A 27,880-nucleotide genomic window follows, 5' to 3' on the forward strand; every position below is an offset into this window, starting at 1 on the left:
AATGCACTCCTGCCTAACGGCTAGCAGCAATATGTCCTCCCCTAGTACAATGACACTCAAGACTCCTAGGAACATCTAGACATCTTCAAGATGAGCATGTTCCTAGATAGAGCACAAGAACCCTTCATTTCCAAGGTGTTTTACTTCGACTTTTCAAGGGCTGGCCCGATATCGGTTCAACTTCCTCCCACCACGCTCCATCAACTCCTTGAGGGACTTGGCCTAACCGTTCTAGACTGTAACACCTCGTGTATACCTGGTTTGTTAACATGTCATCGTATTAAGCCACGCTTAATTAAAAATGTGGAATAACTTTTTACTTCCAATTATGACGTCATTATCATTAACCAAGTTGATTATTAAATCATATTTCAAAACATTACATGTATGTAATTGCAAATGAACAGCTATCTACACTGAATAACCTCATAATATAAATAGGCGAGTATCTAAGTCACGGAACTACAACATGCAGTCCAGACCATAATCCTGATACATTAATACAACTCGAATCTGAAATAAGACATAGTCAATCAATGTGGCATGTACAACCCCATGCTCACCAAATAAGGCTATATAGCCCATCAGAGTCACAAATCAAACAACATGATAACAGATAAATGACATATCAGCATCCAACACATCATTATAACAACAGATTTCTAACTCAGCTCTGGCCTCCTGCCGCCCGAGGTCTTAACCCCCGAGTTACCTGAACCTGAAATATGTGCGCCAAACGTGGGGTGAGATCTCTAAACAGAAATCTCAGTAAGGAAAGGGGTCCTCAAGGAATTCTCCACCCCAAGCTCACTTACATGTGCAATATAAGTTCAAAAGCAGTAATATAATATAAGTTCCAAGATCAGTGCAATGAAGAATATAATCATGTCATGTGTGTCAACTATTCTGCTGGCCAGAGAAATGCAGGATGTATGTACATCTACAACCCACAATAGTACACGCCCATGCCGTACCTGCCCACAGGATCGCCATCCCGTCTAGGCGAAACACCACATACATATCATAAGGCATTTGCACTTAACAGCTCAAAAGCATTTTAATAAATCAATACATGGAAACACATCATGCATATAAACCATCCCCCTATGCGGTATGGTGGAACCAACAATGGCTAAACCGATGACACGAAAGCTTACCTTGCAAGCTAACTATCCAAGCCAAGCTCACACTAGCTCAATGCCCACAAACAGCACAATCACAATCTGTTTATACAATAATTAATCATCAATAATCATTGTCAAGATTCCATACGTGATTAAGGCTTTCCAACTCATTTTAAGTCATTGCATACAACTTCTGCAGGAGGTATTCGAATACTCCTCGATGAGTATTTGAATACTCCCTGTCTCCTGAAAGTATTCGACTATTTTCACTCAAGTATTCGAATACCACAAGGTATCCGAATACTTTACACCCAGTATCCGAATACCACCAGGTATCCGAATACAAATACCACAGTATTCGAATACTACCCAGTATTCGAATACTTACTCAAAGGTATCCGAATACTTTTCTTCCCAGAAAAGTATCCCAATACTCCTGCAAGGAGTATTCGACTACCAAGGGATAAGTATTTGAATACTACACGAAAAGTATTCGAATACTTATCTGACAGAATGTAGAAACTCGAGCATTCTTCTGCATAAGTCCATATTTAAGGGTCCATACTCGATTTGGAGTCCAATGACTCCTTAAACAGATGTTCCTTAACATGTTTAAGACTCAGAAACACAGTCCTTAACTCAAATGATCCAAGATTCACTTTTTAAAAGGATTAAACAAGCTTCAATCAAGAAAATGACAAAGAGGTGATCATGGTATACCTCAAGTGCTCAAAACTCTGAAAATGAGACACACAAGGGGTCCTCTACACAGCACCACAACACTGACTTAGAAAATACACAAATTTGACCACCAAGCTTGGCCCTTTAAGCCAAAAGATCACTTCTTGGCACCACAAAAGACATGAGCCTGGCCTCCACATGGTAGCTCATGAACTCAGCCCCCAAACAACATAACTCAGAAGCTAGAACTCGCAATGAATCAACACACTCCTTCACAACACTAACTACCAAGGGTTCACAAGGTTAGAGGTGAATAATCTCTCATAAAAGTGGTATCTTGAGGGATTTTGTGAAGAAATGGCAATGAAACAGTGAAGGAGAAGGGAGACACCAGCTGCTGACGAGCCACTCACGTAGAAGACATAAGGAATCAACCTATGTCTTTATGCCACTTTCTATTTATAGTTACATTAAGCTTAGCCACATTGTATTAGCACTAATAGCTACGCTTAACATTTTAATCCCAAACTTGAGATTCTGAATCTACTCATTTTTCTAAGATTTTTCATATTTTTATTTTATTTTTTGCAGCACATTTCCCGTATGCGCTTTTACATAGCCAGTATAAGTTCTGGCACCAGTTCTTATTATTTTGACTTGAAACTTGTTTTACTAGTCCTAGATATTATTCTAGGAATATTCCCACACTTATTATAATTTTCTGGGATACTTCATCAGTACGCATTTATACCGAGGAGCAGAACCGGTAACTGCACTTTTCGTCAGAAAAATGACTTTCAGCATTATTAATTACTTTCTATAATTATTCAAGCTTTCTCATAATTATTAAGGTCAATTATGGAATTATTTCCTAATTTCACATAATTAATTAATTAATTTCCTTAATTAACGGTGCGGGTTCTTACATAGACGAAATTCGCCATTAGTCATGTATTGTCAAAGTCATCCTACACCCTCTCTTATGTCAGACAACATGAGGATGAGCTATAGCAAGAGTACCTAGACCTGTTCAATGTGGAAGCAAATAAAGTCCACAACCTAGACCAAATGATACACCTTCACCTAGTCATCGCTAGACTTTGCAAAAGACCCTTCTGCAGATCGCTCTATAAGTCCCCGATGGCTGACCTGAGGGAATTCAAGGATAGGGCCTCCAAGTAAGTCAACATAGAAGATATCAAGTGAGCTCGCGATGAGATCGACTACAACCCAGCCCCACCCCCTAGAGACACGGACCACATCATGGATGTAGAGTGCTAGAAGTCAGGCCTAAAGACGTGGTTATCAAGCCCGCAAAGGGGAAGTACGACAATTACACTCCCCTCAACGTGCTGAGAAAATAAATTTGGAGAGATGTTGCCCAAACTGAACTCCACTGCGTCAAGCGACCACGACCTTTCTACAGTCGAGGTAAATGTTGTGCTTTTCACGATGATTTCAGTTACACTACAGATGAATGTTGCAAGTTGTGTGATACCATAAAGAAGTACAATACACTACCTTCTTGTCCAATTCATTTTAGTAAAAAAAAATTCCAATGGGACGTTGCGCATGTTCTTCAACTACATCGACCCCAACAAGGCCTGCCCAAAAAATTCATATCCACTGCTAAACATGGATCAACTTATAGATAACTCCTTAGGATTTTGCCTCTTATCCTTCACCAATGCCTACTTAGGATACAACTATATCGCCATGCACCCAAACGACGAAGAGAAAATCGCCTTCATCACTGAGAAGGCCAACTATTGCTACACAGAGATACCCTTTGGCCACAAGAAAGCTAGAGCCACCTACCAGTGCATGATGAGCAGCGTGTTTGGAGATCATATTATCAAATTCATTGAAGTATATATTAACTACATGATAGTTAAAATAAAGGAACCTAGAGACTTGAACTTCGATTTCAACTAAGTCTTCTCAGTGTTTATGCTCACAACATATGCCTGAATCCCTATAAGTGCACCTTTTGCGTCTCAGCTAGAAAGTTTCTGGGATTCATGCTCACACATAGAAGAATCAAGGTCAATAGAAAAGTGCAAGGCAATCTTAGACATGCCCAGCCCCATAAACAAAAAGAAGATCCAATATCTAATAGGTCAACTAGCTGCCCTGACCAGAGTCCTCCCTAAGTCGACCGAGAAATGTTTTTTCTTCTTCCGAATATTCAAGAAAGAGTAAGAATATGAGTGGACCTCAGAGTGCGAGGCTACTTTCACAAATATCAAAACTTGTCTTGCCACACTATCCGTCTTGTCGAAGCCTAGCCTGGGGGAACAACTGGTCTTATACCTAGCAGTGGCAGAAGAGGTCGTCAGTGCAGCTAGGGGTGGCAAAAATGAGCCAGCCCGTCGGGGTGGCTCGTAACCCGCACAAAACGAGCCGGGTTGGGTTAGCAAAAATGAGCTGTCAGCTCGATTTAGCTCGACCCGAGCCAACCCGAGCTCAAACGAGCCAGCTCGCGGGTTGAACGAGCCAGCTCGCGGGTTACTATTTTTTTTTTAATAAAATACAATAAAAAACAGTCACACGCATGAGTCACACGCACGAGTCACACTCATCATCAGACACTCTCACTCTCACTCACCGCTCCCTAGTCACTACCAGCAGCAGTCACCCCACCCCACCCAGGTCCCCCACCCCACCCCACCCACACCGACGGCGGGCGACGACATCCTCTCTTCCGCAACTTGAAGGTTTTTTTTCCCCCTTTCTTCTTGTTTCACTGATCTTGCATTTTATTAATTTTTTTTTCCATTTTTATTCCAGATCTTGGCAGCCAGTCAGCCACCGTGCTCTTCCTCTCCACCGACAGCCACCTCTGTGTTTTCACTCAGGTATTCTCTTTTTTCTTCTTAGTCTTAACCTTCAAATCTTCCTTTTTTTTTTCTTTTGGGGGTGATAAAATCAGAGATCTCAGATCAAGATGTATGCTTTTCTGTATTTTAGGGTCTTTTGTTGAATGTTTTACGATTTTGATGATATTCTAATTCCTTTACGTGGAAGAAAGGGAGGGGCCGAGGGGGATGGATTATGCAATCAGTAAGATGTTGTTTTGATTTTTTATTTTTTTAACTTAATAATTAATTTTTTTTACGATTCTGAAGCCTTCTCTTTTGAAAATATAATAAATCTGCTCTCACCAGTAGGCAGTAACCAAGTTTCTTCCCAAACATATTCAGGCTTAGCTATGCTCTAACAGAATAATAAAGAAGATAAAGAAAAAGAAAGCCTTCTAATGGCAATTTCTATAATCCCATTGACTTGTCTTTGTCTCAACCTATGGTTAAATAGAATATTGATTGCATATTGATTGCATAATAAAGCCTGTGATTGCATAATAAAGCCTTATTTTTTGTCATTATCTAGCATATTGATTGCATAGCATACTTGCTTTGGCGTACCTTCCAAATGTCATCAAAAGAAATATAACCCTTAGCAATGTTAAATAGAATCCTGTAGTAATACTGCAATTAATGAAGTTTTATTGTGTTAGATGTTTTCTTTGATTTTTATGATTGACTGGTCATGTTTATATTTTAAGGAAAATATTTTCTACTTGTCTGAAAAAGCTATAATAACTACAAAGAGATTCTGAGAGCTTTGATTTATAAATTTTGGTGTCAAATCAAGAGCTATCAAGTTTGGTTTTATGGCTATCCTTTTTGCCCAAATCCTTACTGTTTTAATTATGGAATAAACCTATCAGTGCTCTAATTTATATGGTGTTGCAACTGTCCTAGTAATTCATTTTCTGTTTTAAGACATGTCATTCCATTTCTCCATTGTGTATGTTGTAGCTACTGTCCTAGAAATTAATTTTGTGCATAAGAAAGGCTAAATTGATCGTGTACTAGTGATCTGTGATGCATTATGCTCTGCAGTCTGCATAACCCGTTTTGTTGGTTCATAAATAAATGCTTAGACTACTAAATATATTTTGAATTGCCGACCAATTATACACCAACCCTGCATACCATTAAGTGCTCAAACCTGATGCTTTAAAAGTCTATATGGAAGAACTTTAATTCAGACAAGATTTTAGATATTATAGTTGTGACTTTGTCACTTGATACTTATGGTTGTCATATGGTTGTTAGCTATAATCTAACTGTTGTATGATCTGTAATTAGGTATTGTTGTGACCGAAATCCCTCTCTACTACTTGGATTGTATCAATGCTGATGAGTTGTTTATATGGTCAGGAACCAAAGAGGAAGACAGATCATTATTGATCCTTCCCTTTACTTATCTTCGACTTCAAGTCTCTGAAATGGCTGATTCAAATAGGTTAATATTCTTCAATTTTTTTAAAATCTGTTTTAGTTTAAATTATCTTTTCCACGCTATAGTAATTTTATATTTAACTTTGATGTAGGGAAAGCTTGGCGATGCTTGAAGAAGGCAATGATGTTGATGCAGAAAGTGATGAATTGGAAGAAGTTGAAGAAGGACCTGCTTTTAAAAAGGCTAGGAAAAGGCAAGCTCGTTGCTGGAAACATTTCACAATAATAGGAGAAAAAAGGAATGAAAAGGCAAGATGCAATGGTTGCAAGACAGAGTACAAGATTGACAGTAAGACTTGTGGTACGTCTACTTTAAACCGTCACATTGATAAATGCACACAAATTAAACATGAAGATATTGGTCAAGTCATATTGGACATGCAAGGTAAAATGAAGGCTATAAAAATAGATATGAAGGTAGCACGTGAGATGTATGCTGAAGCTGTTATTGAACATGACCAACCTTTTAACTTTGCTGAGTATAGAAAGTTCAGGCGTTTCCATAATTACTTGAATCCAGATTGGACTGGCATTTCTAGATATACTCTTAAACAAGATGTTTTAAATTTGCACATGAGAGACAAGCTGAAGCTGAAAAAGATGTTTGGTAGCATTCAAAGTAGGATATGCTTAACTTCAGATTTGTGGACATCTTGTAATACTGAGGGTTATGTTTGCTTAACTGCCCATTTCATTGATGTCAATTGGAAGCTGAATAGTAAAATTATTGCCTTCCGTCATATGCCTCCTCCTCATACTGGATTTGAATTGACTCATAAAATACTTGGTTTGTTGAAGGAATGGGGCATAGAGAAGAAGATTTTTACCATTACTTTGGACAATGCATCTGCAAATGATTCTATGGTTGGTGGTTTGAGAAGCCAATTGAATATGCAAAAATTGTTGTTATGTGATGGGAAATTTTTTCATGTGCGTTGTTCTGCACACATATTGAATTTGATTGTTCAAGATGGAGTAAAAGTTGCAAATGATGCCTTGACTCGGATTAGAGAGAGTGTTAAATATATAAAAGGCACAGAATCAAGAATGATCAAATTTAAGGAGTGCATTGAACAAGTTGGTGGTGAGAAAACTGTAACTGCATTGATAGCAGATGTACCCACTAGATGGAATTCCACTTATGAAATGCTTAATCGTGCTCTCAAATTCAGGCGTGAGTTAGCAATTCTCCAATTGAGTGATAGAAATTACAAGTATTATCCTTCAGAAGAAGAGTGGAATAGGTTGGAAATTCTTTGTCGGTTCTTGCATCCATTTTGTGAGATCACTAATTTGATGTCTGGCATTTCTTATCCTACTTCTAACTTGTATTTTCTACAAGTTTGGAAAATTCAGCGGGTTCTCATTCGTATGAGTAATGATGAAGATGTGGTTGTAAGTAGCATGGCTAATAAGATGATGGATAAGTTTCAAAAATATTGGGAAGATTATAGTGATGTGCTTTCACTAGGAGCTGTTCTTGATCCTCGCATTAAGTTTACTATATTATCTTTTTGTCATAGAAAGATTGATGCTTACACACATGATGACAAGATGGAAAATATAAAGGCAAACGTGTATAAGCTCTTTGAGAATTATGTAAAAATTAATTCATCAACTACCATTGATCAAAGTCAAGATAACACCCACTCTTCAAGTCAAGGGTCAATGGAATCGAGAGGATGGGATGATGAGATATTGGATGTAAGTTCATGTTTAGCAAAAAGCTTTAATTATGTTATATCATATTCATTTTCACGCCTTTATTTATGCATGTACTTACTTACTTAAATTATTATGTTTTTGCACTTCTCAAATATGATAGGAATTGACCTTGCACACTCAACACCAAGCAATAAATGCTGGAAAATCTGAACTTGATGTTTATTTAGAGGAGCCGCCTGTAATGGTTATTCACAGCTGGAATAGTTTAGATGCATTGCAATGGTGGAAAGATAATAGTTGTCGTTTTCCGAGTCTATCATTAATGGCTCGTGACTTGTTAAGCATTCCTATTACCACTGTGGCATCTGAATCTGCTTTTAGCATTGGATCACGTGTGCTTAACAAATATAGAAATAAGTTGTTGTCAAAGAATGTTGAAGCTTTGATATGTACCCGCAATTGGTTGGCTGGTTTTGTTGCCAATGGTAATTTATTTATTCTCTCTGCAATTAAAATTTCATTTTTCATTTGTCATTGTAACCTTAATTGATTATTTACATTTTATGGTTTGTGTTTTGTAGATGATGATGATGATGAGGATGGTATTTCCCATATATTAGCTTCTTCGCGGGGATCTAATGGTCATGAAACTTTTTAGATGATCTAATGATGATGGTGTACTTTTGGATGTTTATATTTTGTTATTGTACTGTATTGGTCATGGGAACTCATAGGACAATTTTTATTTTGTAATGTGTTTGTCTACTGCTATGTTGGGATTTCTTAATTTATTGGTTATGTTTTATTAGTTACTGTATTTACACCATTATCCATTAGGCAATCAATAGTTTTGGCAGTGTTGATAATTTGATAATTATATACAGGAGAACAAACCACAAAAATTAAAATTTTTGAGCCAACTCGCGAGTCAACCCGCGAGCCAACCCGCGAGCCAATATTTCGAGCTAACCAACCCGCGAGCCAACTCACTGGCACCATTTCGAGCTAACTCGTGAGCTTTTTTTGAGCCAACCCGTGAGCTTTTTTCCGAGCCAACCCGCGAGCTGATTATCGAGCCAACCCGCGAGCCACCCTAACCCGGCTCGGGTCGAGCCGGGTTGGGTTTTCTGGCTCGTTTTTTTTTTCGAGCCAACCCGACTCGACCCATTTTTTTAGGGTTGAATGCGGGTTGGGCCGGGTCGAGCCGGGTTGGCCCGTTTTGCCAACCCTAAGTGCAGCACTGGTAAGGGAGGGTATAAGTAAACATCAATTAGTGTACTTCGTCAGTCGCTCACTCTAGCTCCTTGAGTTAAGGTACCAGAAGCTTGAAAAGGTAGCCTTCGTCCTACTCGTCATATCACGGCGCTTGCGCCCCTACTTCCAATGTAATTCCATACTAGTAAGGACAAATATACCATAAAGGCATATCCTTCACAAGCCCGACTTGGTAGGTGAAATGATCATGTGGGCAGTCAAACTATTTGAATATGACATCTCCTACGAAGCACTACACACCATTAACTCCCAGGAACTAGCTGATTTCCTAGCAGAAATGACGCCCAACTCGAGCATCCAACTGGTTGAGAAAATCCTGTCATGGACCATATACATCAATGGATTCTCAAAAAGTAAGTTAGTAGTGTAGGAATTATAATCGAGACCCCAGAGGGGTTCAGTATCGAGCACTCCTTCAATCTCAGGTTCCTGACCTTAAACAACCAGACAAAGTATGAGGCTGTCATCACAAGACTTTGCCATGCCAAAGAGAACGGGCAACCTGAGTCAAGGTATGAAGCGACTCTCAGCTTGTTACCTCATAGGTAGAAGGAAAATATCAAGCCTCATGGCGAAGTATCTAGCCTTGGTCAAGGAGCTCCTCGCAGAAATTGATGAGGCTAGCATCTGGTATATCTCATGAACGAGAATTCCAAGGTAGACATACTATTAAAATTGGCAAACATTAAGATCCTAAGCAACCATAGGACAATGGTGCAATAAAACATCCCTGAGTTGAGTTGCATCCTAGCCATCACCACGACATAAAACTAGAGGAAATCCATAATGACCTAACTAGAGAAAGGGAAATTAATAGGAAAACCCATGGATGCTAAGAAGCTAGTGAGAAACTCCCCATGATACTCACCGATGCTGAAGTGTCTATATTCGGAGGAGGCCGAATATGTCCTAGCTGAGATCCATGAGGGGATCAATGGACACCACATGGGTGGCAAGTCGCTAGCCAGGAAAGTACTCTGGACTAAATACTACTGGCCAACCAGAAAAGCAAACACCAAGGCTCATGTCTAGAGGTTCCAAAAGTGCCATGACCCCACACAAATCCAAGAATGAAGGCATTGCTATCCCCATCATACTCCACTGTAAGATGACCAATTGACCATCAAAGTTATACCCTAATAACTCCATCCATATCGGAGCCGTCATGACTATGTCCACACCGCAAACAAGGGACCTCAGCTCACCCTGTGTATAGTTGAGGTTATGGTAGAAGGCCCTCACCATAACCTCTGAATATGGGCACAACATCTCAGTCAGCATTCTCAGATGTGACCCCTCCAACAATGCCACTATGTCAAATCCCTTCAACGTAAAGAATATCGCATCCAATGACTTCGGCTGACAAATGGGTCTGCTAACAAGATCACGCATAAATCTAGCATGCTACGAGGGGTCATCATCAAGCAAATAGCCAAATGTGGCCTCAAAGAAGAAGGACAATCCTAGAGTTGCTTGGTCCATCTTTCGCCATCGGTGTTCCTTGAAGATCGTCCGTGGGAAGCCATAATAACAAAGGAAACCCACAATAACACATGATAATTTATCAACAAACATAATAAAAAATAATAATACAAAAATCAAAACCGAAAAATTCGACAAAAAAAATTATCTATAAAACCTAAACCCTAAACTACATACATAACCCTAAATCTAAACTAAAGAGCCATCAAACCGAAGATTCAAAGAATGGGAGTGAGCCAATCGAACCAAACTAGGGTTCATAAATCAGGAAAAAAAACAAAGAAAATTTAAAAAAAAAAATGAAGAATACATACCAATAAGTGAGAGGAATGAGCGATTGATGTTGTTTAGTGAACCCTCCATATGTAACCAATATAAAAATTATAAATTAAAAGATAAAAAATTAATTTTTCAAAAAATACGTATAATTAATACAAAAGAATTATGTATAAAAAAATACAAAAAAATTAATTCAAATAAAAAAAATGATATGACACCCCATATAATTAAAAATTTCATTATTATGATTGAATTATGGATTAGAGGGCTTAATTAGTGAAAATCCTGAATTACAGGTAAATATACGCTTGAAGGGCAAAATGGTAATTTGACAATTTCTGAACCCTAAAATTATGAAATGATATAATTAGACATTATTTGGAGAAAATAATGTTGGTTTTGGATTTAGAATGAAATTTGGAAGTGGGCAAACACTTTTCTGGATAATTGATAAATAGTGATTTTTAAGGGATGAAATACTGCAGTATAATTTTAGAGAGGGACTCAAAAATTGTAAAAATATTCTGGGAATGGATATATGTTGAAAGAAGTGTTTAGAACCAAGAGAAATTATTATTTGAATTATTTGGTGAATTTTGATATTTTTGAAAAATACAGTGAGTTTGTGAATAGAGGTAAAAATGGAATTATTCAAAAATTGCCCTGATCTTTTTAACACTGTATTGTGACATTATTAAAATATAATTGTGCATCTTGAATTTATGAAAATACCTTAGTCTTGAAATTAATTAAGATTTCAAGAAGATTAATTAAGTAATTGAATTTAGATATTTTTATAACTTTTTGTAAAGTGTCAAATAAAGTGGCTAAGCTTTGAATACCCTTGTAATTAGTCATTTTGGCTCATCTTCTTCCTCCTTTAGCATGCATGACCGAAACCTCCATGGTTGGTGAGCTTAGGTTTTTATTTTGACACCGAAATAAGAAAGTTACAACATGAAAAATACACGGAATCTCTTGGTGATCAAAAATCCTAAAAGAATTTCTTGAAAAAGTGAGTGTGTGAGGAGATCCAAGATCTTGAAGGTGGAGATTTCTTGGTGTTAGTGTAGCCATTGTTGGCGGTTTTTGTTGCTTGGAAGCTTGTATATTGATCTCTTGAAGCCTAGGAACCTATTGGTGGGAAGATTTCTCAATTTCACTGAGTATTTTGTATGGATCGAAATTTTGGTTATAATATGATGTGTATGTTGGTGACCATGGTTAGAGAGGTTTTATGGGCATGTTCCTTTGGAATTTATTGTTCGTATGGATAAATAATCGGTAGAAATGCAATAAAAATTTAAGTGATTTTGGTTTCAACACTTAGACAAATTTTCAAGGAAGAAAGAATGATGATTTGTGAAGGAAGTCTTTGATGGATGATGTAATTGATTGGTGGTGGTTTGGATCATAAATTATGGAGTTTTGTAAGAGTTTTAAGCTTGCGAATTGTTGAAAATTACCTTGACTCCATTGATCTACAATTCGGCCATGTTGAGAAAATTAAGGAAAAATGATGTAAATTGTGTTATGGCTTGATGGAAGATGTGTAAATGTATTAGTGATTTGGTTGATAAGGTTATTCAAGTGATGTAATTGGTTTGTTGAAATTAAAGCACAATTGGTAATACTTTGGGATTTAATAGCCGTGAGCTAGGGTTTTTCTGAGAGTTGTTGTTTATGTTTGCTTGTGTATTCTTAAGCATGTGATTGATCATATTGTGGTATGATCATTGTAGGTTGACTCTCTTTGATCCAATCTTGGAGGATTAAGCTTTGGAAGCTTCTCTCTGTTGGTTGTGAACTTGGTTGTGGAACTTTTTACAGGTAAATTTCGGTGTGTTCTGGGGTTTTTCCCTTTGTGTACTCTGCTATGTCTTTTGGGAATGGTTGAATTTGTGATCTTTGATAATGTGTGATAGAGTATGATCATGCATTTTTACCTGTATTCTTGTCTGGTATATGTTTTTATATACTAGTATCTCTGGCCAGTAGATAAATTTATATGGACTTCCACCGGATAGGACTCTAGTTAGGGAGTTTCGGTTGGCGCGGTGCCTTAAAGTTGCTCTAGGAATGTATCAAAAGTTATATGATGGGATCCTTACATAATATCCTTGTTGGGATATTCTTGGATGTTTTCCCAGTGCCGGGATCCTTGAACAATAGCTCTTGGATGTTTTCCCAATGGTAATCGTAATTGGGATCCTTGAGTAGTAGTCCTTGGATGTTTGCCCAGTTATTGTTGGAATTGTGTATGTTATACTATTCATATGTTTATCATTTCATGCACATTGAGTGAGCCATTGGATGGAGTGACCCTCCAGGACCCGTGTTTTACTGAGATTGTCAAATCTCACCCCTCGTTATGGGGCATTATTTCAAATACCACTAGTGCTGCTGGAGAGGCTTTGGGCAAGAAGCCCACTTAGTGTGGATACGATCATATGGAGTAGCTTGACATGTACAAAGGAGTGCATGAGATTTACTTGGCATTTTAAGATATCATTTTGATGCACTTGGTAGTTGTTCATTTTGTATCATTGACTTAGTACATGGACATTCGTCTTGTATGAGATGTTGTGGACATGTTAAAATTGTTCATGCTTTTGTGTCTAAGTCATTTGATTATTATGTTAATGATGTAATATTTAAATTTGATAGTTGATCTAAATGTAATTGTACCATTGAAGAACTTTGTATATGTAAGTATTGATGTATGTGATGGAAGGGCTTTAGGTCTATTGTAGTTATTGACGTTGTTAAATTATAATGAAAGATAAAGAGACATAATGTGAGTTGATGGATATTGTGGGTTGTAAGTGCACCAAGGTTTGTTGACCCTTTGGATGTCACCATTTTGGTCAATTAAGTACCTTTTTTGAGTAATATAACACACTTGTATAAAGTGAAAAAACATTGTAAAAATAAAGGAGACTCTGTCGAAATTTCTAGAAAAACAGTGAGATTTTACTCTAACTTTGAGAGACCATAACTCTCTCTACAATGGTCCAATTAAGACGTACCATACCTTATTTTGAAGCTTAAGATGTCCCCTATATTGTCATAAAATTTGGGGTCATTTGAAGATGTAGAAATTACCCAGTTTTCATTTGAATGAGGGTTGTTCAATTCGCGCTATATTTTACAACATTGATGTTCGTTTTTGAAAAATTCATATCTCTCATTTCTTACCCAAATTAAGCTTATAATATATGAAGCTGAAGCTTGAGGTGTCTTCGAGAACACATTAAAATTTGAGAGAAAATAGATGTGTGAAACATCTGCAGTTTAAAAAGCAGTGAAGTATGTTTGAGTATTGAAAATGTAGTTTTGACATTTTTAAGGAAATAACTTACGACGAGCGTATCCGGAGTCGTAGAACTAGAAATGGGACGTGTGATACCTTGTTGGAAAGGTAAAAAAGTGTAGAATAACATACCAAAAGATGGAAATTTATGGACAAGTAGTCCAGCTGCAGTTTTGGAAAAACTGAGTGTATCTTAAGTCTGTAAAACATCAAATGGTGTTTTTTGTTTTGTTGGTTTATAGGAACCACTTAGCAGTTCTTTTATAGACTTTATATGGTGTTAAGCAATAGTATTTATGATTCTGTAATAGTTTTGAGTTACGATCACATTTTTTAAAAATGTTAAATACGGACGTTTTATAAACGTAAAGATTCTGAAAATGGTATTAAAAAGAAAAAGTTTTACTGTATTTTAAATTAACTGTTGTGATTGTAACAACGCTTAATATCATAAACAATGATAACATGACCGGTCGCGAACGGGGTGTTACAAATGACATCTACCATCGTGTAAAAGAAAATTATAAAAATTTAATCACTATAAAAATGAATAATTATTTAATGACCAGTTACCATCCATCTCCTCCATCGTAAAAGATGTTTGGAATTAAGTATTTTAAATACTATTTTAATATTTCTCACTACTTTCTGCATGAATAATTATTAAGCCTATTAATAATTTTTATAATTGTGTTTATTGTGTGGGAAAATATGTAATATTTAAAATTCAAACTTTTTAAATTTGAATTTTAAACTTTAGGTGGGAAAAGAGTTGAACATTTAATGTTTCTGCAGTGGGATATATATATATATATATATATATATATATATATATATATATATATATATATGGGGTTCGCTTCTACAGTCAATGTAGATAACTTATCTACATTGAGCCCAAAACGACGTCATTTTGAGGAGAGAAATCAAGGTATTTTTATAATTATAATTTATTTCAAGGTTATAATAATCGTTTTCATTATAAATTTTTAATTTTTTATCTCAAAACGACATCGTTTTGGGAGCGAATGTAGATAACTTATCTACATTCCCTTTAAAAACATTAAATATATATATATATATATATATATATATATATAATATTTAAATTTCTTATAAAATTATATAGTAAAAAAAAATATAAAAATATATGTATAGTTGATAAAAAAATAATTTAAATTTGAAATTTAAATGCAAAAAAATAAGAAATGACATATTTATACTATAAAAGAAAATAAATTAAAAATTTAACTTAAAAAAATAATACAAAAAGTTAAAAAAATTTCGTACAAATATTTTTATTTTAACATAAATATTTTAAATATATATGTATAACCAATATAAACATTATAAATTAAAAGATAAAAATTAAATTTTCAAAAAATGTATAATTACTACAAAAGAATTCAAATTTTTGATTTAAATAAAATAATGACATCTCTCATTCTGTAAAAAAAATTATAAAAATTTATAAAAATGAATGATCGTTTAGTGTCTAGTGACTATCCAATTCCTACATCGAAAAAGATGTTTGTCATTAAGTATTTTACAGACTATTTTAATGTTTTCCGCTACTTTTTGCACGAAAATTTTTTAAGCCTATTATTAATGTTTATTATTATCTCTATTGGGTAGGAAAATATTTAATATTTTAAACTCAAATTTTTTAAATTTTAATTTTGAACTTGATAGGTAGGAAAAGAGTTGAGCATTTAACATTTCTGCATAAGGAAAAAATATGTATATATATAATAAATTTAAATATAATATAAAATTATAGATTAAGTCAAAAAATATTTAAAATTACAAAAATATATGTAGAATTGATAAAAAAAAACAATTTAAATTGGAAATTTAACAGCAAAAAAATAAGAAATTACATATTTATACTTAAAAAGAAAATAAATTAAAATATTAACTTAAAAATATAATACAAAAAGAGAAAAAAAAATTCCTACAAGCATTTTCTTTTAAAAATTTTAAACATAAACATTTTAAAATTATATCCATAACGAATAAAAAATTATAAATTAAAAGACAAAAAATAATTTTTCAAAAGATATACATAATTAATACAAAAGAATTATGTATAAAAAAACACAAAAAAATCTAAATTTTAAATTTAAATAGGAACATGATATCTATTATTCAGTAAAAATTAAATTTAAAAATAAATGATTATTTAGTGACCATCCAAAACTCTTGCATCATAAAAAGATGTTAGTCATTAAGTATTTTATAGACTATTTTAATATTTTTGACTACTTTCTGCATCAAAAATTATTAAGTCTATTAATATTGTTTATTATTATGTCTATTATGTGTGAAAATTCAAGCTATTTAAATTTGAATACTTGATGGATAGGAAAAGAGTTCAGCATTTAATGTTTTAATAGTGGCAAAAAATACATATATAATAAATTTAAATATAATACAAAATTATAGATTAAATGAAAAATATTTAAATTTATAAAAATATATGTAGTGTTAATAAAAAATAATTTAAATTTGAAGTTTGAATGCAAAAAAAATAAGAAATGGCATATTTATACTTTAAAAGAAAATAAATTAAAATTTAACTTAAAAAAATATTACAAAAGCAGAAAAATATTTCGTACAAGTATATTTTTTAATTTTTTTAGTATAAACAATTTAAATATATATGTATAACCAATATAAAATTATAAATTAAAAGATAAAAAATTAATTTTTCAAAAAATAAGTATAATTAATAAAAAATATTTATGTATAAAAAAATAAAAAATATTTTAAATGCAAAAAAAATAACAATGACTTATTTAGACTTTAAAAGAAAATAAACTAAAAATTTAAACTTAAAAAAAATAAGAAAAGAGAAAAAATAATTTCATACAAATATTTTTCTAAAAAAATATTTAACATAAACGTTTTAAATATATGTGTATAATCAATATAAAATAATAAATTAAAAGGAAAAAATTAATTTTGCAAAAAATATGTATAATCAATACAAAAGAATTCAAATTTTTAATTTAAATAAAAAAAATGACATCTATCATTCTGTAAAAAAGAAATTGTAAAAATTTAATGACTAAAAATTGAATGGTCATTCATTGACCAGTGACCATCCAATTCCTGCATCATAAAAAGATGTTTGCCATTAAATTTTTTACAAACTATTTTAATGTATACCACTACTTTTTGTATGGAAAATTGTTAAGTGTGTTAATAATGTTTATTATTATGTCTATTGAGTGGGAAAATATTTAATATTTAAAAATAAAATTTTTTAAATTTGAATTTTAACATGATAGGTAGGAAAAGAGTTCAGTATTTAATGTTTCTACGGAAGGAAAATATATATATATATATATATATATATATATATATATATATATATATATATATATGAGGTTTACATTTCTGCAGCTGCTGTACGTGTAGTAATCAAATACTTGTCATATATATACTTGAAAGCATTAAATGCAGGAAATCATAACCATACAAAAGATGAAAACAATAAATGTGGGGAATCATAACCATACACCTGTCGTAGCTGTACGTAAAGCGGCTGCAGAAATGATTTTACCTATATATATAATATATTTAAATTTTATAAAAAATTATAAATTAAATAGAGAAATATTTAAATTATAAAAATATATGTAGAATTGATAAAACAATAATTTAAGTTTGAAATTTAACAAAAAAAATTAGAATTACATATTTATACTTTAAAAGAAAATAAATGAAAATTTTAACTTAAAAATATAACACAAAAAGAGAATAAAAATTCGTACAAGTATTTTTTATAATTTTTAAAATAAAAATTTTAAATATATATGTATAACTCATAAAAAAATTATAAATTAAAAGGCAAAAATTAATTTTTCAAAAAATAAGTATAATTAATACAAAAGAATTATGTATAAAAAAGTACCAAAAAGTTTAAAATTTAAATTTAAATAAAAGAGCTATCTATTATTCAGTAAAAAACAAATTTTAAAAATTTAATCACTATAGAATTTAATGATTCTTCAGTGACCATCCAACTCTTGCATCGTAAAAAGATGTTAGCAATTAAAGAAGTTTACAAATTATTTTAATGTTTTTCACTATTTTCTGCATGAAAAATTGTTAAGTCTATTAATAGTGTTTATTATTATGTCTATTAGGTGAAAAATATTTAAATTTAAAATTCAAACTATTTAAATTTGAATTTTGAACTTGATAGGTAAGAAAAGAGTTCAGCATTTAGTGTTTCTTTAGTGGCAAATATGTGTGTGTGTGTGTGGCCGTTGATTTCCGTTAATATAATGGTTGTAATTTATTGGGTCATACTTATTAATTAATTATTAATTTATAATAAATTATAACAGTAAGATTGACGGAAATCAACGGTTAAAATTTTGTAGTAAGAGGTAGTAAATAAGAGAGGTAATAACTATAACCCCTCTCTCTCTCTATATATATATATATAATAATAATAATAATAATAATTTTAAATGTAATACAAAATTATAGATTAAATGAAGAAATATTTAAATTTATAAAAATATATGTAGAGTTGATAAAAAAGAATTTAAATTTAAAATTTTGACTGCAAAAAGATAAGAATAACTTATTTAGACTTTAAAAGAAAATAAAATTAAAAATTTGAACTTAAAAAAATAATTCAAAAAGAGAAAAAAAAAATCGTACAAGTATTTTTTTTTTAAAGTATTTAACATAAATTTTTTAAATATATGTGTATAACAATATAAAAATTATAAATTAAGAGATAAAAACTAATTTTACAAAAAATATGTATAATCAATACAAAAGAATTCAAATTTTTAATTTAAATAAAAAAATGACATCTATCATTTTGTAAAAAATAAATTATAAAAATTTAATCACTATAAAATTAAATGACCATTCAATGACCAGTGACCATCGAACTCCTGCATCGTAAAAAGATGTTTGCCATTAAGCCTGTTAATAATGTTTTTTTATTATGTCTATTGGGTGGAAAAATATTTAATATTTAAAGTCCAAACTTTTTAAATTTGAATTTCAACTTGATAGGTAGGAAAAGAGTTTAGTATTTAATATTTCTATAGTGGAAAAAATATGTATATAATACATTTAAATTTAATAAAAAAATTCGAGATTAAATGAATTTTTTTTTAAATTATAAAAATATATGTATATTTGATAAAAAAAATAGTTTAAATTTGAAATTTAAATGCAAAAAATTAAGAAATGACATATTCATACTATAAATAAAAGAAATTAGAAATTTAACTTTAAAAAATAATACAAATAGAGAAAATTTCAACACGTTTAAAGGGTCAGCCCGTCGAACGGGTGAGTTAACCCGCCAACACATTTTTATAATTAAATTAAAATTTCATTTTTTATCTTTTATAATTAAATTCCTAAATCTGATTTCAATTTTATAAATACTAATTTGTAAAGTTCCAAATACTAAGGTCATAAATCCTAGAAAAAAAATAATTATTTATTCTTATTAATTACTCAATTAAAAGGAATGACAATTCAATATATTGCAATATATTATTATTTTAATGTTATTTAGCCTGCCAACTATGAAGTGTTTGTTAGAATATTAAACATTATAACTTAAATATTTTTCAACTCTTCATCTAATATATATGTAAAAAAGACACACATCTCAAAGAATTGATTTAGAGGCAACTATAAAAAACATAGATAGACAGTAATATAGACGCGATTATAAGAACCTTTTTTTTTATAGATAAATATAAAAACCTATTACATGCAGATATTAAGTGCTGGCGGCTAGAGGTGGCAAAATGGGCTCGACCTGCCCTACCCGACAACACTTATATATATATATATATATATATATATATGGTTCATTTTTTTTACAGTTACTTCAAATAAGTTAACTGCAGTAAGCCCAATACGACGTCGTTTTTGGCGAAAATCATAGTGTTTTTGTAATTTTAATTTATTTCAGGTTATTATAGTCTTTATAATTATAATTTTTAATATTTCAATCCCAAAATGACGTCGTTTTAGGAGTAAATACAGATAATTTATCTGCAGTAACTGTAGAAATATTTTTCTCATATTTATATATATATATATATATATATATATTTACTGTACAACAAACTTGCCTTTGTGTGGCTAAGATCATTGGATTAGTGTTGTAAATATTTCATAAACAAGCATCAAAGCAAAATGAACAATCAGATTGTGATAAATGAAAGTCCATCTCTGATAAATACTGAAAGAAGCCGAGTCAAACTACATAATTTTTGAATGACTACAAGACAAGTTAAAATACAATGATATACTTTTACGATTTGCGTTAACTTTTATGAGATAAACAAATGGAAGGAGTTTTACTTATTTATTTTAATTGGGGTTGTTGTTACATTTACAATCAAAAAAATTAGCCATGATATCGAATTGTGGAGTAATATCGGCCAATTCTTTAAAAAGTAAAACAAAATAATTGAATATATATACTTAAAATCAAAGTAAAATTACACTTATAATTATATTTATTTTTTTAAAATTTTATGTGACTTTAAAATATAAATCAGGTATAGCTTATTATTTTTAAATATAAAAACTTTACATGCTAACATAAACTGTTGATAGTTAGAGATAACAAATTGGTTTTGGCCTAGAGGGCCGACCCACCCTGCCGGCCAACACATTTTTCTTCTTCTTATATTTACTGTCTAACAACTCCGTCTTTGTGTGGCTAAGTGTTTGTTAGAATATTAAATGTAATAACTCAAATATTTATCAACTCTTCATCTAATATATATGTCACAAATACACACACGTCAGAAAAGTCGATTTAGAGACAACTCTTCATTTATTACATGTTGATATAAAATGCTGACAATTAAAGGTGATAAAATGGGTTCGAATCGTGGTTAGCCCACCAACATGTTTTTTTTTCTTATATTTGTTGTCTAACAAACCATATTGATATAAAATGTTGACAGTTAGAGATGACAAAATAAGCTCGGTCGGAGGGCCGTTACTGTCTATCTAACACTATAAGTACCTAACTCCAATATTTTGTACATGTAGAGTTGGTTAAATATTTAAGTTAGTACGTTTAATATTCTAACAAACACTTTATAGTTAAAATTAAATGTGGTAATTCAGTTTACCAAAAAAGAAATGTGATAATTCAAAAGATCATTTATTATCTTTTTTTTTTTAATTTGGTACATATCATTCATTATCTTAATTGCATAAAATGCAGCGATATATTTTTATGATTTGCATTAATTTTACGAGACAAATAAACCGATTTTTTTTCTTACATCGCATGAATAATACACTAATATATATATATATATATATATATATATATATATATATATATAAGAATATAGTGACACATTCTTTCTTTTAGAGATTAACCAACGACGATCGCCGGCAAAAAATTTGATCTTTTTCTCTCGTGCATCGCACGGATAATGCACTAGTATTAAAAAATTCAAAAACAAAAAATTTGATTTTTTTCTCTCGTGCATCGCACGAATAATGCACTAGTATTACAAAATGCAAAAACTTAGTTATAAGGGTGATAGAGGGAGGCTACCAAGAAACCCCAATTTGGGAGATAAGAAAAACTTAACATTGTCTCAATGAGGTTGGTTGTTAAGGTAGACCTTTATGAATATATATATATATTTTTTGATAACATAAATATATTTATATTTTTAACAATGTTGCTTTCTTTTTTCACATGTATAAAATCATTCTCATATTTTAAATTCATTGAAAATATATGTGATTTTAATTAGTTTGTAAATTAACTTTTATATTTAAAGTAAAATAAATTTTAACTTATTATATTTTAACTAGAATGTTTCACTTATACATCATAAAAGACAATCAATATAGTATTAATATTTTTAAGTAATAATTTAAGTTTTATCATGATTAGAGTATAATTCTATCTTAATATTTGTGTTTATTATTTATTTAATTATCATAATTCATAGCTTGTATTAATATATGACTGCTAATTTCAATATAAATATAATTTTTGAAAAAACGACAATGAGATGATGTCAATTAATAAATTTAAAATATTTTACCTTTTAATAAATCTCTAATATTTAACTGTACAATTCTTTGTTTTCAATAAAATAGTATATTTCAGAGGAAAAAGTGGTTACGAAGCGGTGATAATTTCGAATATTATAATTTTTCAAAGTTATTTACTTTACCGTAGATGAAGATTAGCTGTACAACACATAGAATAAACCAGAGTGATCAGGATTCAGATCTCAATACAAAATAAAAAAGCAAAAGCAATGGAAGCTCAGGTTGTTTAACATAGAACAATTGGTTTTTGACCTTATATGACATTACATGGCATTGTCTATTAAAAGAGTATGAGACAAAGTTCAATTTCCTATAAGGCCTCTACACCTCTTACTCCATCTCATGAGCTATCCTCTGACTTTTTTAAAAGTAAAAAAAGGTTTGCACCGAAAGGACTATTTTGTTTTTCAAATATTTTAAATCTACTAAAATTCAAGTCTAAAATAAAAGATAAGGGAAGATAAAAGTCAAAACATTAAACCAATGAACACTTCACCAGAGCCTAAATGTCCTAAAACACATGAACATTTTTCACAAGTCACACACCCAATGGGCTCGCACTAATCCACCTAACAGAACAGATCCCAACACCATACAAAACAAACCCAACAATCTCCATAAAGTTCCATGTACCTCATCCAAAACCTTCTCAAGAAACTGTAGCTGTTGTAGATGATGGTGAAGTTAAGGATAATATCTTCTCCTCCTTATTAGCAGCTACATCGGTAACTCCGCCTTCAATACTATTCAAAACTGCAATCGTATTGATATCACTATCAGCAGGTTCTGTGTTTAACAGAACATCAATATCTTCCTCAAAGCCTGCATCATCAAACATGTCCATTAAATCCTCAGATTTGCTGAAAGCCAAGTCTGGGTCTTGAATGGGAAATAACCCATTATACAGACAGCTCCATGGTAAGTCCTGCTCAAGGATATTGTCCATAACAGCTACTAGTGATGATTCCTCACTTAGAGGGATATGGTTCTGTTGAACTTGTTGCTGCTGTTCCTGTTGTTGCTGGGGCAGATTTTCAGGTGGGGATGCAATTGTTGGTTCTACCTGTGTCTCTTCAGAATCAGAGGAGTTATGAGCTATTTCTGTTACTGGTTCTGTTTGTTGCGATGGGTCATTTTTCTTCTTTATTTTGTCAGTATATTTGCTTATATCAAAATTTGTCACTGCTTTGATTCCTCTGTACTCTATTGCTGCCATATCATATGCCATAGCTGCCTCCTCTTGAGTTTCTTCAAGGTTCAAATCAACGGAAAAATTATACCAAAAGATTAGCAATTAATAAAAAAGTAATAATTATGTACTAAAAAAAATAGAGTAGTAATTAAAAAATTGTTGGTGACTTATTAATTCATGAAAGAATAAAATTTGCAAAAAAAATAACTTTATGCATAGAATCTCACGAAGTTAGAGTATCACTGCCAGCATTAGAACGCACGTGTCCACTGGATTTTTTGGTGTGAAAAGTTGTTAGGGTGTTGTGTCCTGATCTAGTTTTCTTTTTAATTTTATTATAGCTTTTATGGCTTAATATAAAAATATTTCACAAAACTTCATTTTATTTATACTTTTGAGATTGACAAATTTTTAATTATTACTTTTGACCGACATGTTTGCAGGAGATTGTGGATATGGCATGAACTCTGAATCATTTTATGAACAAAGTACTAGTCAGGGATTGTGCTAAGGGAAAAAAAAAAAAAGTACTAGTCAAGGATCCGCTGTATCCTCCGACATGCTTGTCTACTGGGAATAGCCGAATGGGGGCCATTTAGGGTCTCTATAGTCAAATGTTAGATTGGACTTGGCCAACTAATTGTGCATGAAACATAGGTAAATAGTACAACAACATTATTTAGACAATTTTTTCATTTTAACAAAAATCTTTGCACATAACAATATTTAAATTTGAGGTATGACACATAAACATCTTTCTATCAAGTGGTATGCAAATACGTCTATAATATGTCACAATTTATTAAAAAAAAAATCAGTGTGGTTGCACAAGAACTAGAATTGTGGACATGTGACTAGCACAACTTTGGCTCTGTTAAAAGCAAATAGAAGAGCTATTACCCCAAAAATAAAAATTCAAAAAGGGCTTTTTTTACCTGTTTAGTGTTGAAAGTTAGCATTTTTTAAAAATTCAAATATTTTGTTAAAATAATATAATAAGATGCACATAAAATGTACACGTTCAAGTCTCTCAAGTAACGAATGAAGGCTGTGCACGACTTGTAAAAAATGAGTGTGCACTTATCATGTGCGCACATCTCACCATGTACACTGCATACAAACATTCATTTATTTTTGCACAAATCACGCACCAGCATTGAATATATATTTTATGTGTATTTATCTGCATTATTTTCATCAAATATTTAAATTTAAAATTAACACTTAATAGCTACATTTCTCACATTATTATGATAATAATAATAATAAAAACCGACCCTTGTTTCGCACATTATAGGGGACAAGGGAGTACACGTGCCTTACTACTTAGCGCTTGCAGCGGTGACTTTCCTATGCTTTAATTTTTATGTGATTCATACTGTCATACCAGAAATCGATACTGTAGCTAGTAGACAACAGTACTGCAGTTACAGTGCATGCAACGAGCACAACCCACACATGGAGCTAAAATCGGTACCTTTAACCGATTTCATTGTCAGTACTTATTAGAACTGCAGTTTTCCAACTGTATTGCATCTTTGTCATTTAAAAAAAATGAAATTTAGAAGAAGCTACTAGTTACTTATAATTATGGGATAAGAGGTGAGCATATGCATATCGGTGTATTATTATCAAATAAACAAGACAGATATCGGTCTAATTGCATAAATATATAATTAATGAATGCCTCTAGCTAGGATGACTAATATCAAAATCAATAAAATTCTAGGAGACTGAATAATATACGGTGAAAAAAACATCTATTAATTATGTGCAATTTACGCTTTTGATGATACAACGGAACAAATTTCTTTTGCTGGAGGTAAATGAATTTCATGCGATACAAATTGGAAATTAGTGCTTTGTGGTCTACAAATTGTACTTTCCCCGCTTATGGATTGTCACATGTCATCTGACATCTTTTTACTAGGCTTGGTTTGCTTAATTAGAAAGAGAAAATTACAGTTAGTTATCAAATATATATTACAATTCTTTATATTTTCCTATAGAATTTCTAAGAATTCACCTTAGTTTCATTAAAATGCTTTCTCAGAATCCAGAAATTCGAAATAATTTTATATTAGAAGAAAAAGAAGAGACAACTTACTATATGTCCCCAAGTAGATGTACTTGTTACCAGATACTCTTCCAATGCGAGCTTCCCAGCGACCATTATGGTGATGCCTATTCAAATTCAAATGTATGGTCTGTATTAATAACATAATATATATTTTATTAAAAAAATTGCACCATCTGAGATGTTTAATTCCAAAGCAAAAGACAAAATGTGCCTATAACTAGAGTGGTGTCAATTTTACATTGCTTCAATTCTTGTACAAGAATTGGTACCCACACAAACCTGGTAAAAGTGAGTAGTGAAAAAATAAAAAAACAATCCAAGATATTAATGATGTGAACATATCATTTCAATGCAACTAACCTAGCCACCCCACGATACTTAGAAACGCCCCTAGAAAAGCCACTGCTTTGCCGCCGCAAAGAAGCCAGGTATTCTTCTTTTGTGGTCTTCTCCATTTCCTCAATGTCTTTGGTATATGTTTCTATCTGCACAGTTCATGCACAATTAAGTAATGATGTTAGATACAATATTTTAATTATTTTATTATAACCTTATACATAAAAATTAAATTAAAATAAATTAATATACCGGGAAATTCAAGGTTGCCTTCTTTCCCCAATACTTAAGGGCTGCAAGATCATAGGTACGAGCTGCAGCTTCTTCAGATTCATATGCCCCTATATGAACAAAACAAATAATTAAATTAAAATTGGAGAAATGGGTCCAAGTCACCGCATCATGATCAGAATCTTTCTTGACCTTAATTTGGAAAAAGGGGTAGTGCAGTACAATTAAAAATTGCAAAAAAATGAAAAGCTGACTAGGATACTGTGAGATCTCAAAGTACATGAGAAAGGACTTACCCAAATAAACTATAACAGCCACAAATGCGTATACGAACGTTGCAATGACAGAGATATCAGGAATAAAACAAGGTCAGAATAGATAATAATAACTATTAAAAAAATACACAGCGAAAATAATAAACAAAAGATAATAGATCTCTTTGATTTCCTCTCAATTGTTTATTATTTTTTTTTTTATTTTTTTTTTCTTAATATAATAACATTTTTCTCACTATTCAAGGAAAATTACCTTGTCGTCCCTTCTTGTTCTGAATGCTGTTCCAAGAAGTCTTGTCCCATAAATGAGCTTCAAACCTCCCTGTCCACCTATGCCTGTTGATCAAAGGCACGAAGTTACATGCAAATGATGCAATTGAAAACCCATTAAGAAAAATTGCAAAGAGAAATCGAAAAAGTAACTGAAACCTGGTAACTCCTCTGTAAATGGAGCTTCTTCTGCCACCAGCTGTGGTTTGGTTCTGCTTACATTTCGGTGAATTGGGACTCTCTTTTTTATGCTTAGGACTTTTATTCTCTGATTGAATGAGATCAGTTTCAACCCCAACAGATGAAGATGATGATGAACTCGAAGATGTAGGAGACCTCTTCATTTTGGCCTCAATCTCAATGCCAACAATACCAACTTTTTGGTCCAAAAAAAAAGAAAGAACACAACGTGTGTGTGTGTCCTTGGAGATGAATTAGACAAAAAAAAAAATGGCCTTTGAATGTGTTACCAAGTCTTCTCTTTCCCCTCTTCTGGTAGATTCTATGATACCATCTTTGTATTTGTAGTAATAGTAGTAATCTGGTTACCTAAAGTGGTTTACCAAATCATAGAGAAAGGCAGAACATGAGACAGTGAAAGAAGGAAAGGAAATAGGGTGAGGATTAAAAGGAGGAGAAAAAAAATATATATATATATATAAAAATATGCAATTGAATCTGTAATTCTGGGTGTGGTGGGAAGTGAAGAAATGCTTTAACCTTGGGTTGAAGTTTAACTGGGTCAATTAACCATGGGCTAATCAAATTGCTTAGATTTTAACAACACTTGGCAAGGTGGTGCAGCCATGCTGCCAATGGGGTTTTGTTTTCTAAGCTGGCTCTCCTGGTTTAGGAATCTTAACTTTTTGTCAGCATTTTTTATTATTTTTTTAAAAAAAGAAAATTTAAATACTTACCTGGCTTTTTGTTGTCAAGTGTCCACGTCATCGGTTACTATTTTGCTTCTGAAATACTAGTTGGGACTTGGGACATGGGACATGGTATGTGAGGGGAGCAAAAGTATCTAAATCTGAATTTAGTTGAGAATGTTTTGAAAAGTTCATAAAATTTAACCAAATAGTGGAAATAAACAAATGTTCACTTAGACTATGCAATAATAGAAGATCATCATGTTTTGTTTTATTTGCTTGTTTTTTTTCTTTTTTTCAGAATATGATGATTTTTGGCCTTTTTTATTTTTTTGACACCGGAGTATAATGAATCTTGTCAATTTTGTTGTGCAATCTACATGACAGAGAATATTCGATGACTTAAA

The 27,880-nt window shown here is 31.8% G+C and overlaps 2 protein-coding genes across 2 annotated transcripts; one reads left to right on the top strand and one right to left on the bottom strand.

The window, feature by feature from the left end:
• Positions 1-3,521: 3,521 nt before the first annotated feature.
• Positions 3,522-8,435, top strand: LOC133295426 (zinc finger BED domain-containing protein RICESLEEPER 2-like). Its single transcript, XM_061494262.1, has 6 exons — positions 3,522-3,643; positions 4,596-4,663; positions 5,960-6,116; positions 6,205-7,816; positions 7,938-8,262; positions 8,359-8,435. The coding sequence occupies exons 1-6, from the start codon at positions 3,522-3,524 to the stop codon at positions 8,433-8,435; spliced, it is 2,361 nt and encodes a 786-aa protein (XP_061350246.1).
• A 14,316-nt stretch (positions 8,436-22,751) lies between these two features.
• Positions 22,752-26,948, bottom strand: LOC133295429 (ethylene-responsive transcription factor WRI1-like). Its single transcript, XM_061494266.1, has 7 exons — positions 26,764-26,948; positions 26,588-26,670; positions 26,356-26,364; positions 26,081-26,169; positions 25,853-25,977; positions 25,520-25,596; positions 22,752-23,468 (listed from the first exon to the last, which is right to left on the bottom strand). Exons 1-7 carry the CDS (start codon positions 26,946-26,948, stop codon positions 22,870-22,872), a joined length of 1,167 nt encoding a protein of 388 aa, XP_061350250.1. The 3' UTR covers positions 22,752-22,869.
• Positions 26,949-27,880: the final 932 nt, after the last annotated feature.

Source organism: Gastrolobium bilobum, unplaced genomic scaffold (assembly GCF_033153095.1).
Source record: "Gastrolobium bilobum isolate Gb01-03AN ecotype WA unplaced genomic scaffold, APGP_CSIRO_Gbil_v1 utg98795, whole genome shotgun sequence".
In the NCBI taxonomy this organism is placed as follows: Eukaryota; Viridiplantae; Streptophyta; class Magnoliopsida; order Fabales; family Fabaceae; genus Gastrolobium; species Gastrolobium bilobum.

Bases quoted from the DNA above. Each gene is read 5' to 3' on its own strand.
- LOC133295429 (XM_061494266.1), bottom strand. From the start codon at position 26,948: ATGAAGAGGTCTCCTACATCTTCGAGTTCATCATCATCTTCATCTGTT. The intron at 26,671-26,763 runs GTTTCAGTTACT...TTTGATCAACAG, and splicing joins ATTTACAGAGGAGTTACCAG to GCATAGGTGGACAGGGAGGT. The intron at 25,978-26,080 runs GTATATTAATTT...TGAACTGTGCAG, and splicing joins AGGCAACCTTGAATTTCCCG to ATAGAAACATATACCAAAGA.
- LOC133295426 (XM_061494262.1), top strand. From the start codon at position 3,522: ATGCACCCAAACGACGAAGAGAAAATCGCCTTCATCACTGAGAAGGCC. The intron at 4,664-5,959 runs GTATTCTCTTTT...ATCTGTAATTAG, and splicing joins ACCTCTGTGTTTTCACTCAG to GTATTGTTGTGACCGAAATC. The intron at 8,263-8,358 runs GTAATTTATTTA...TGTGTTTTGTAG, and splicing joins GGCTGGTTTTGTTGCCAATG to ATGATGATGATGATGAGGAT.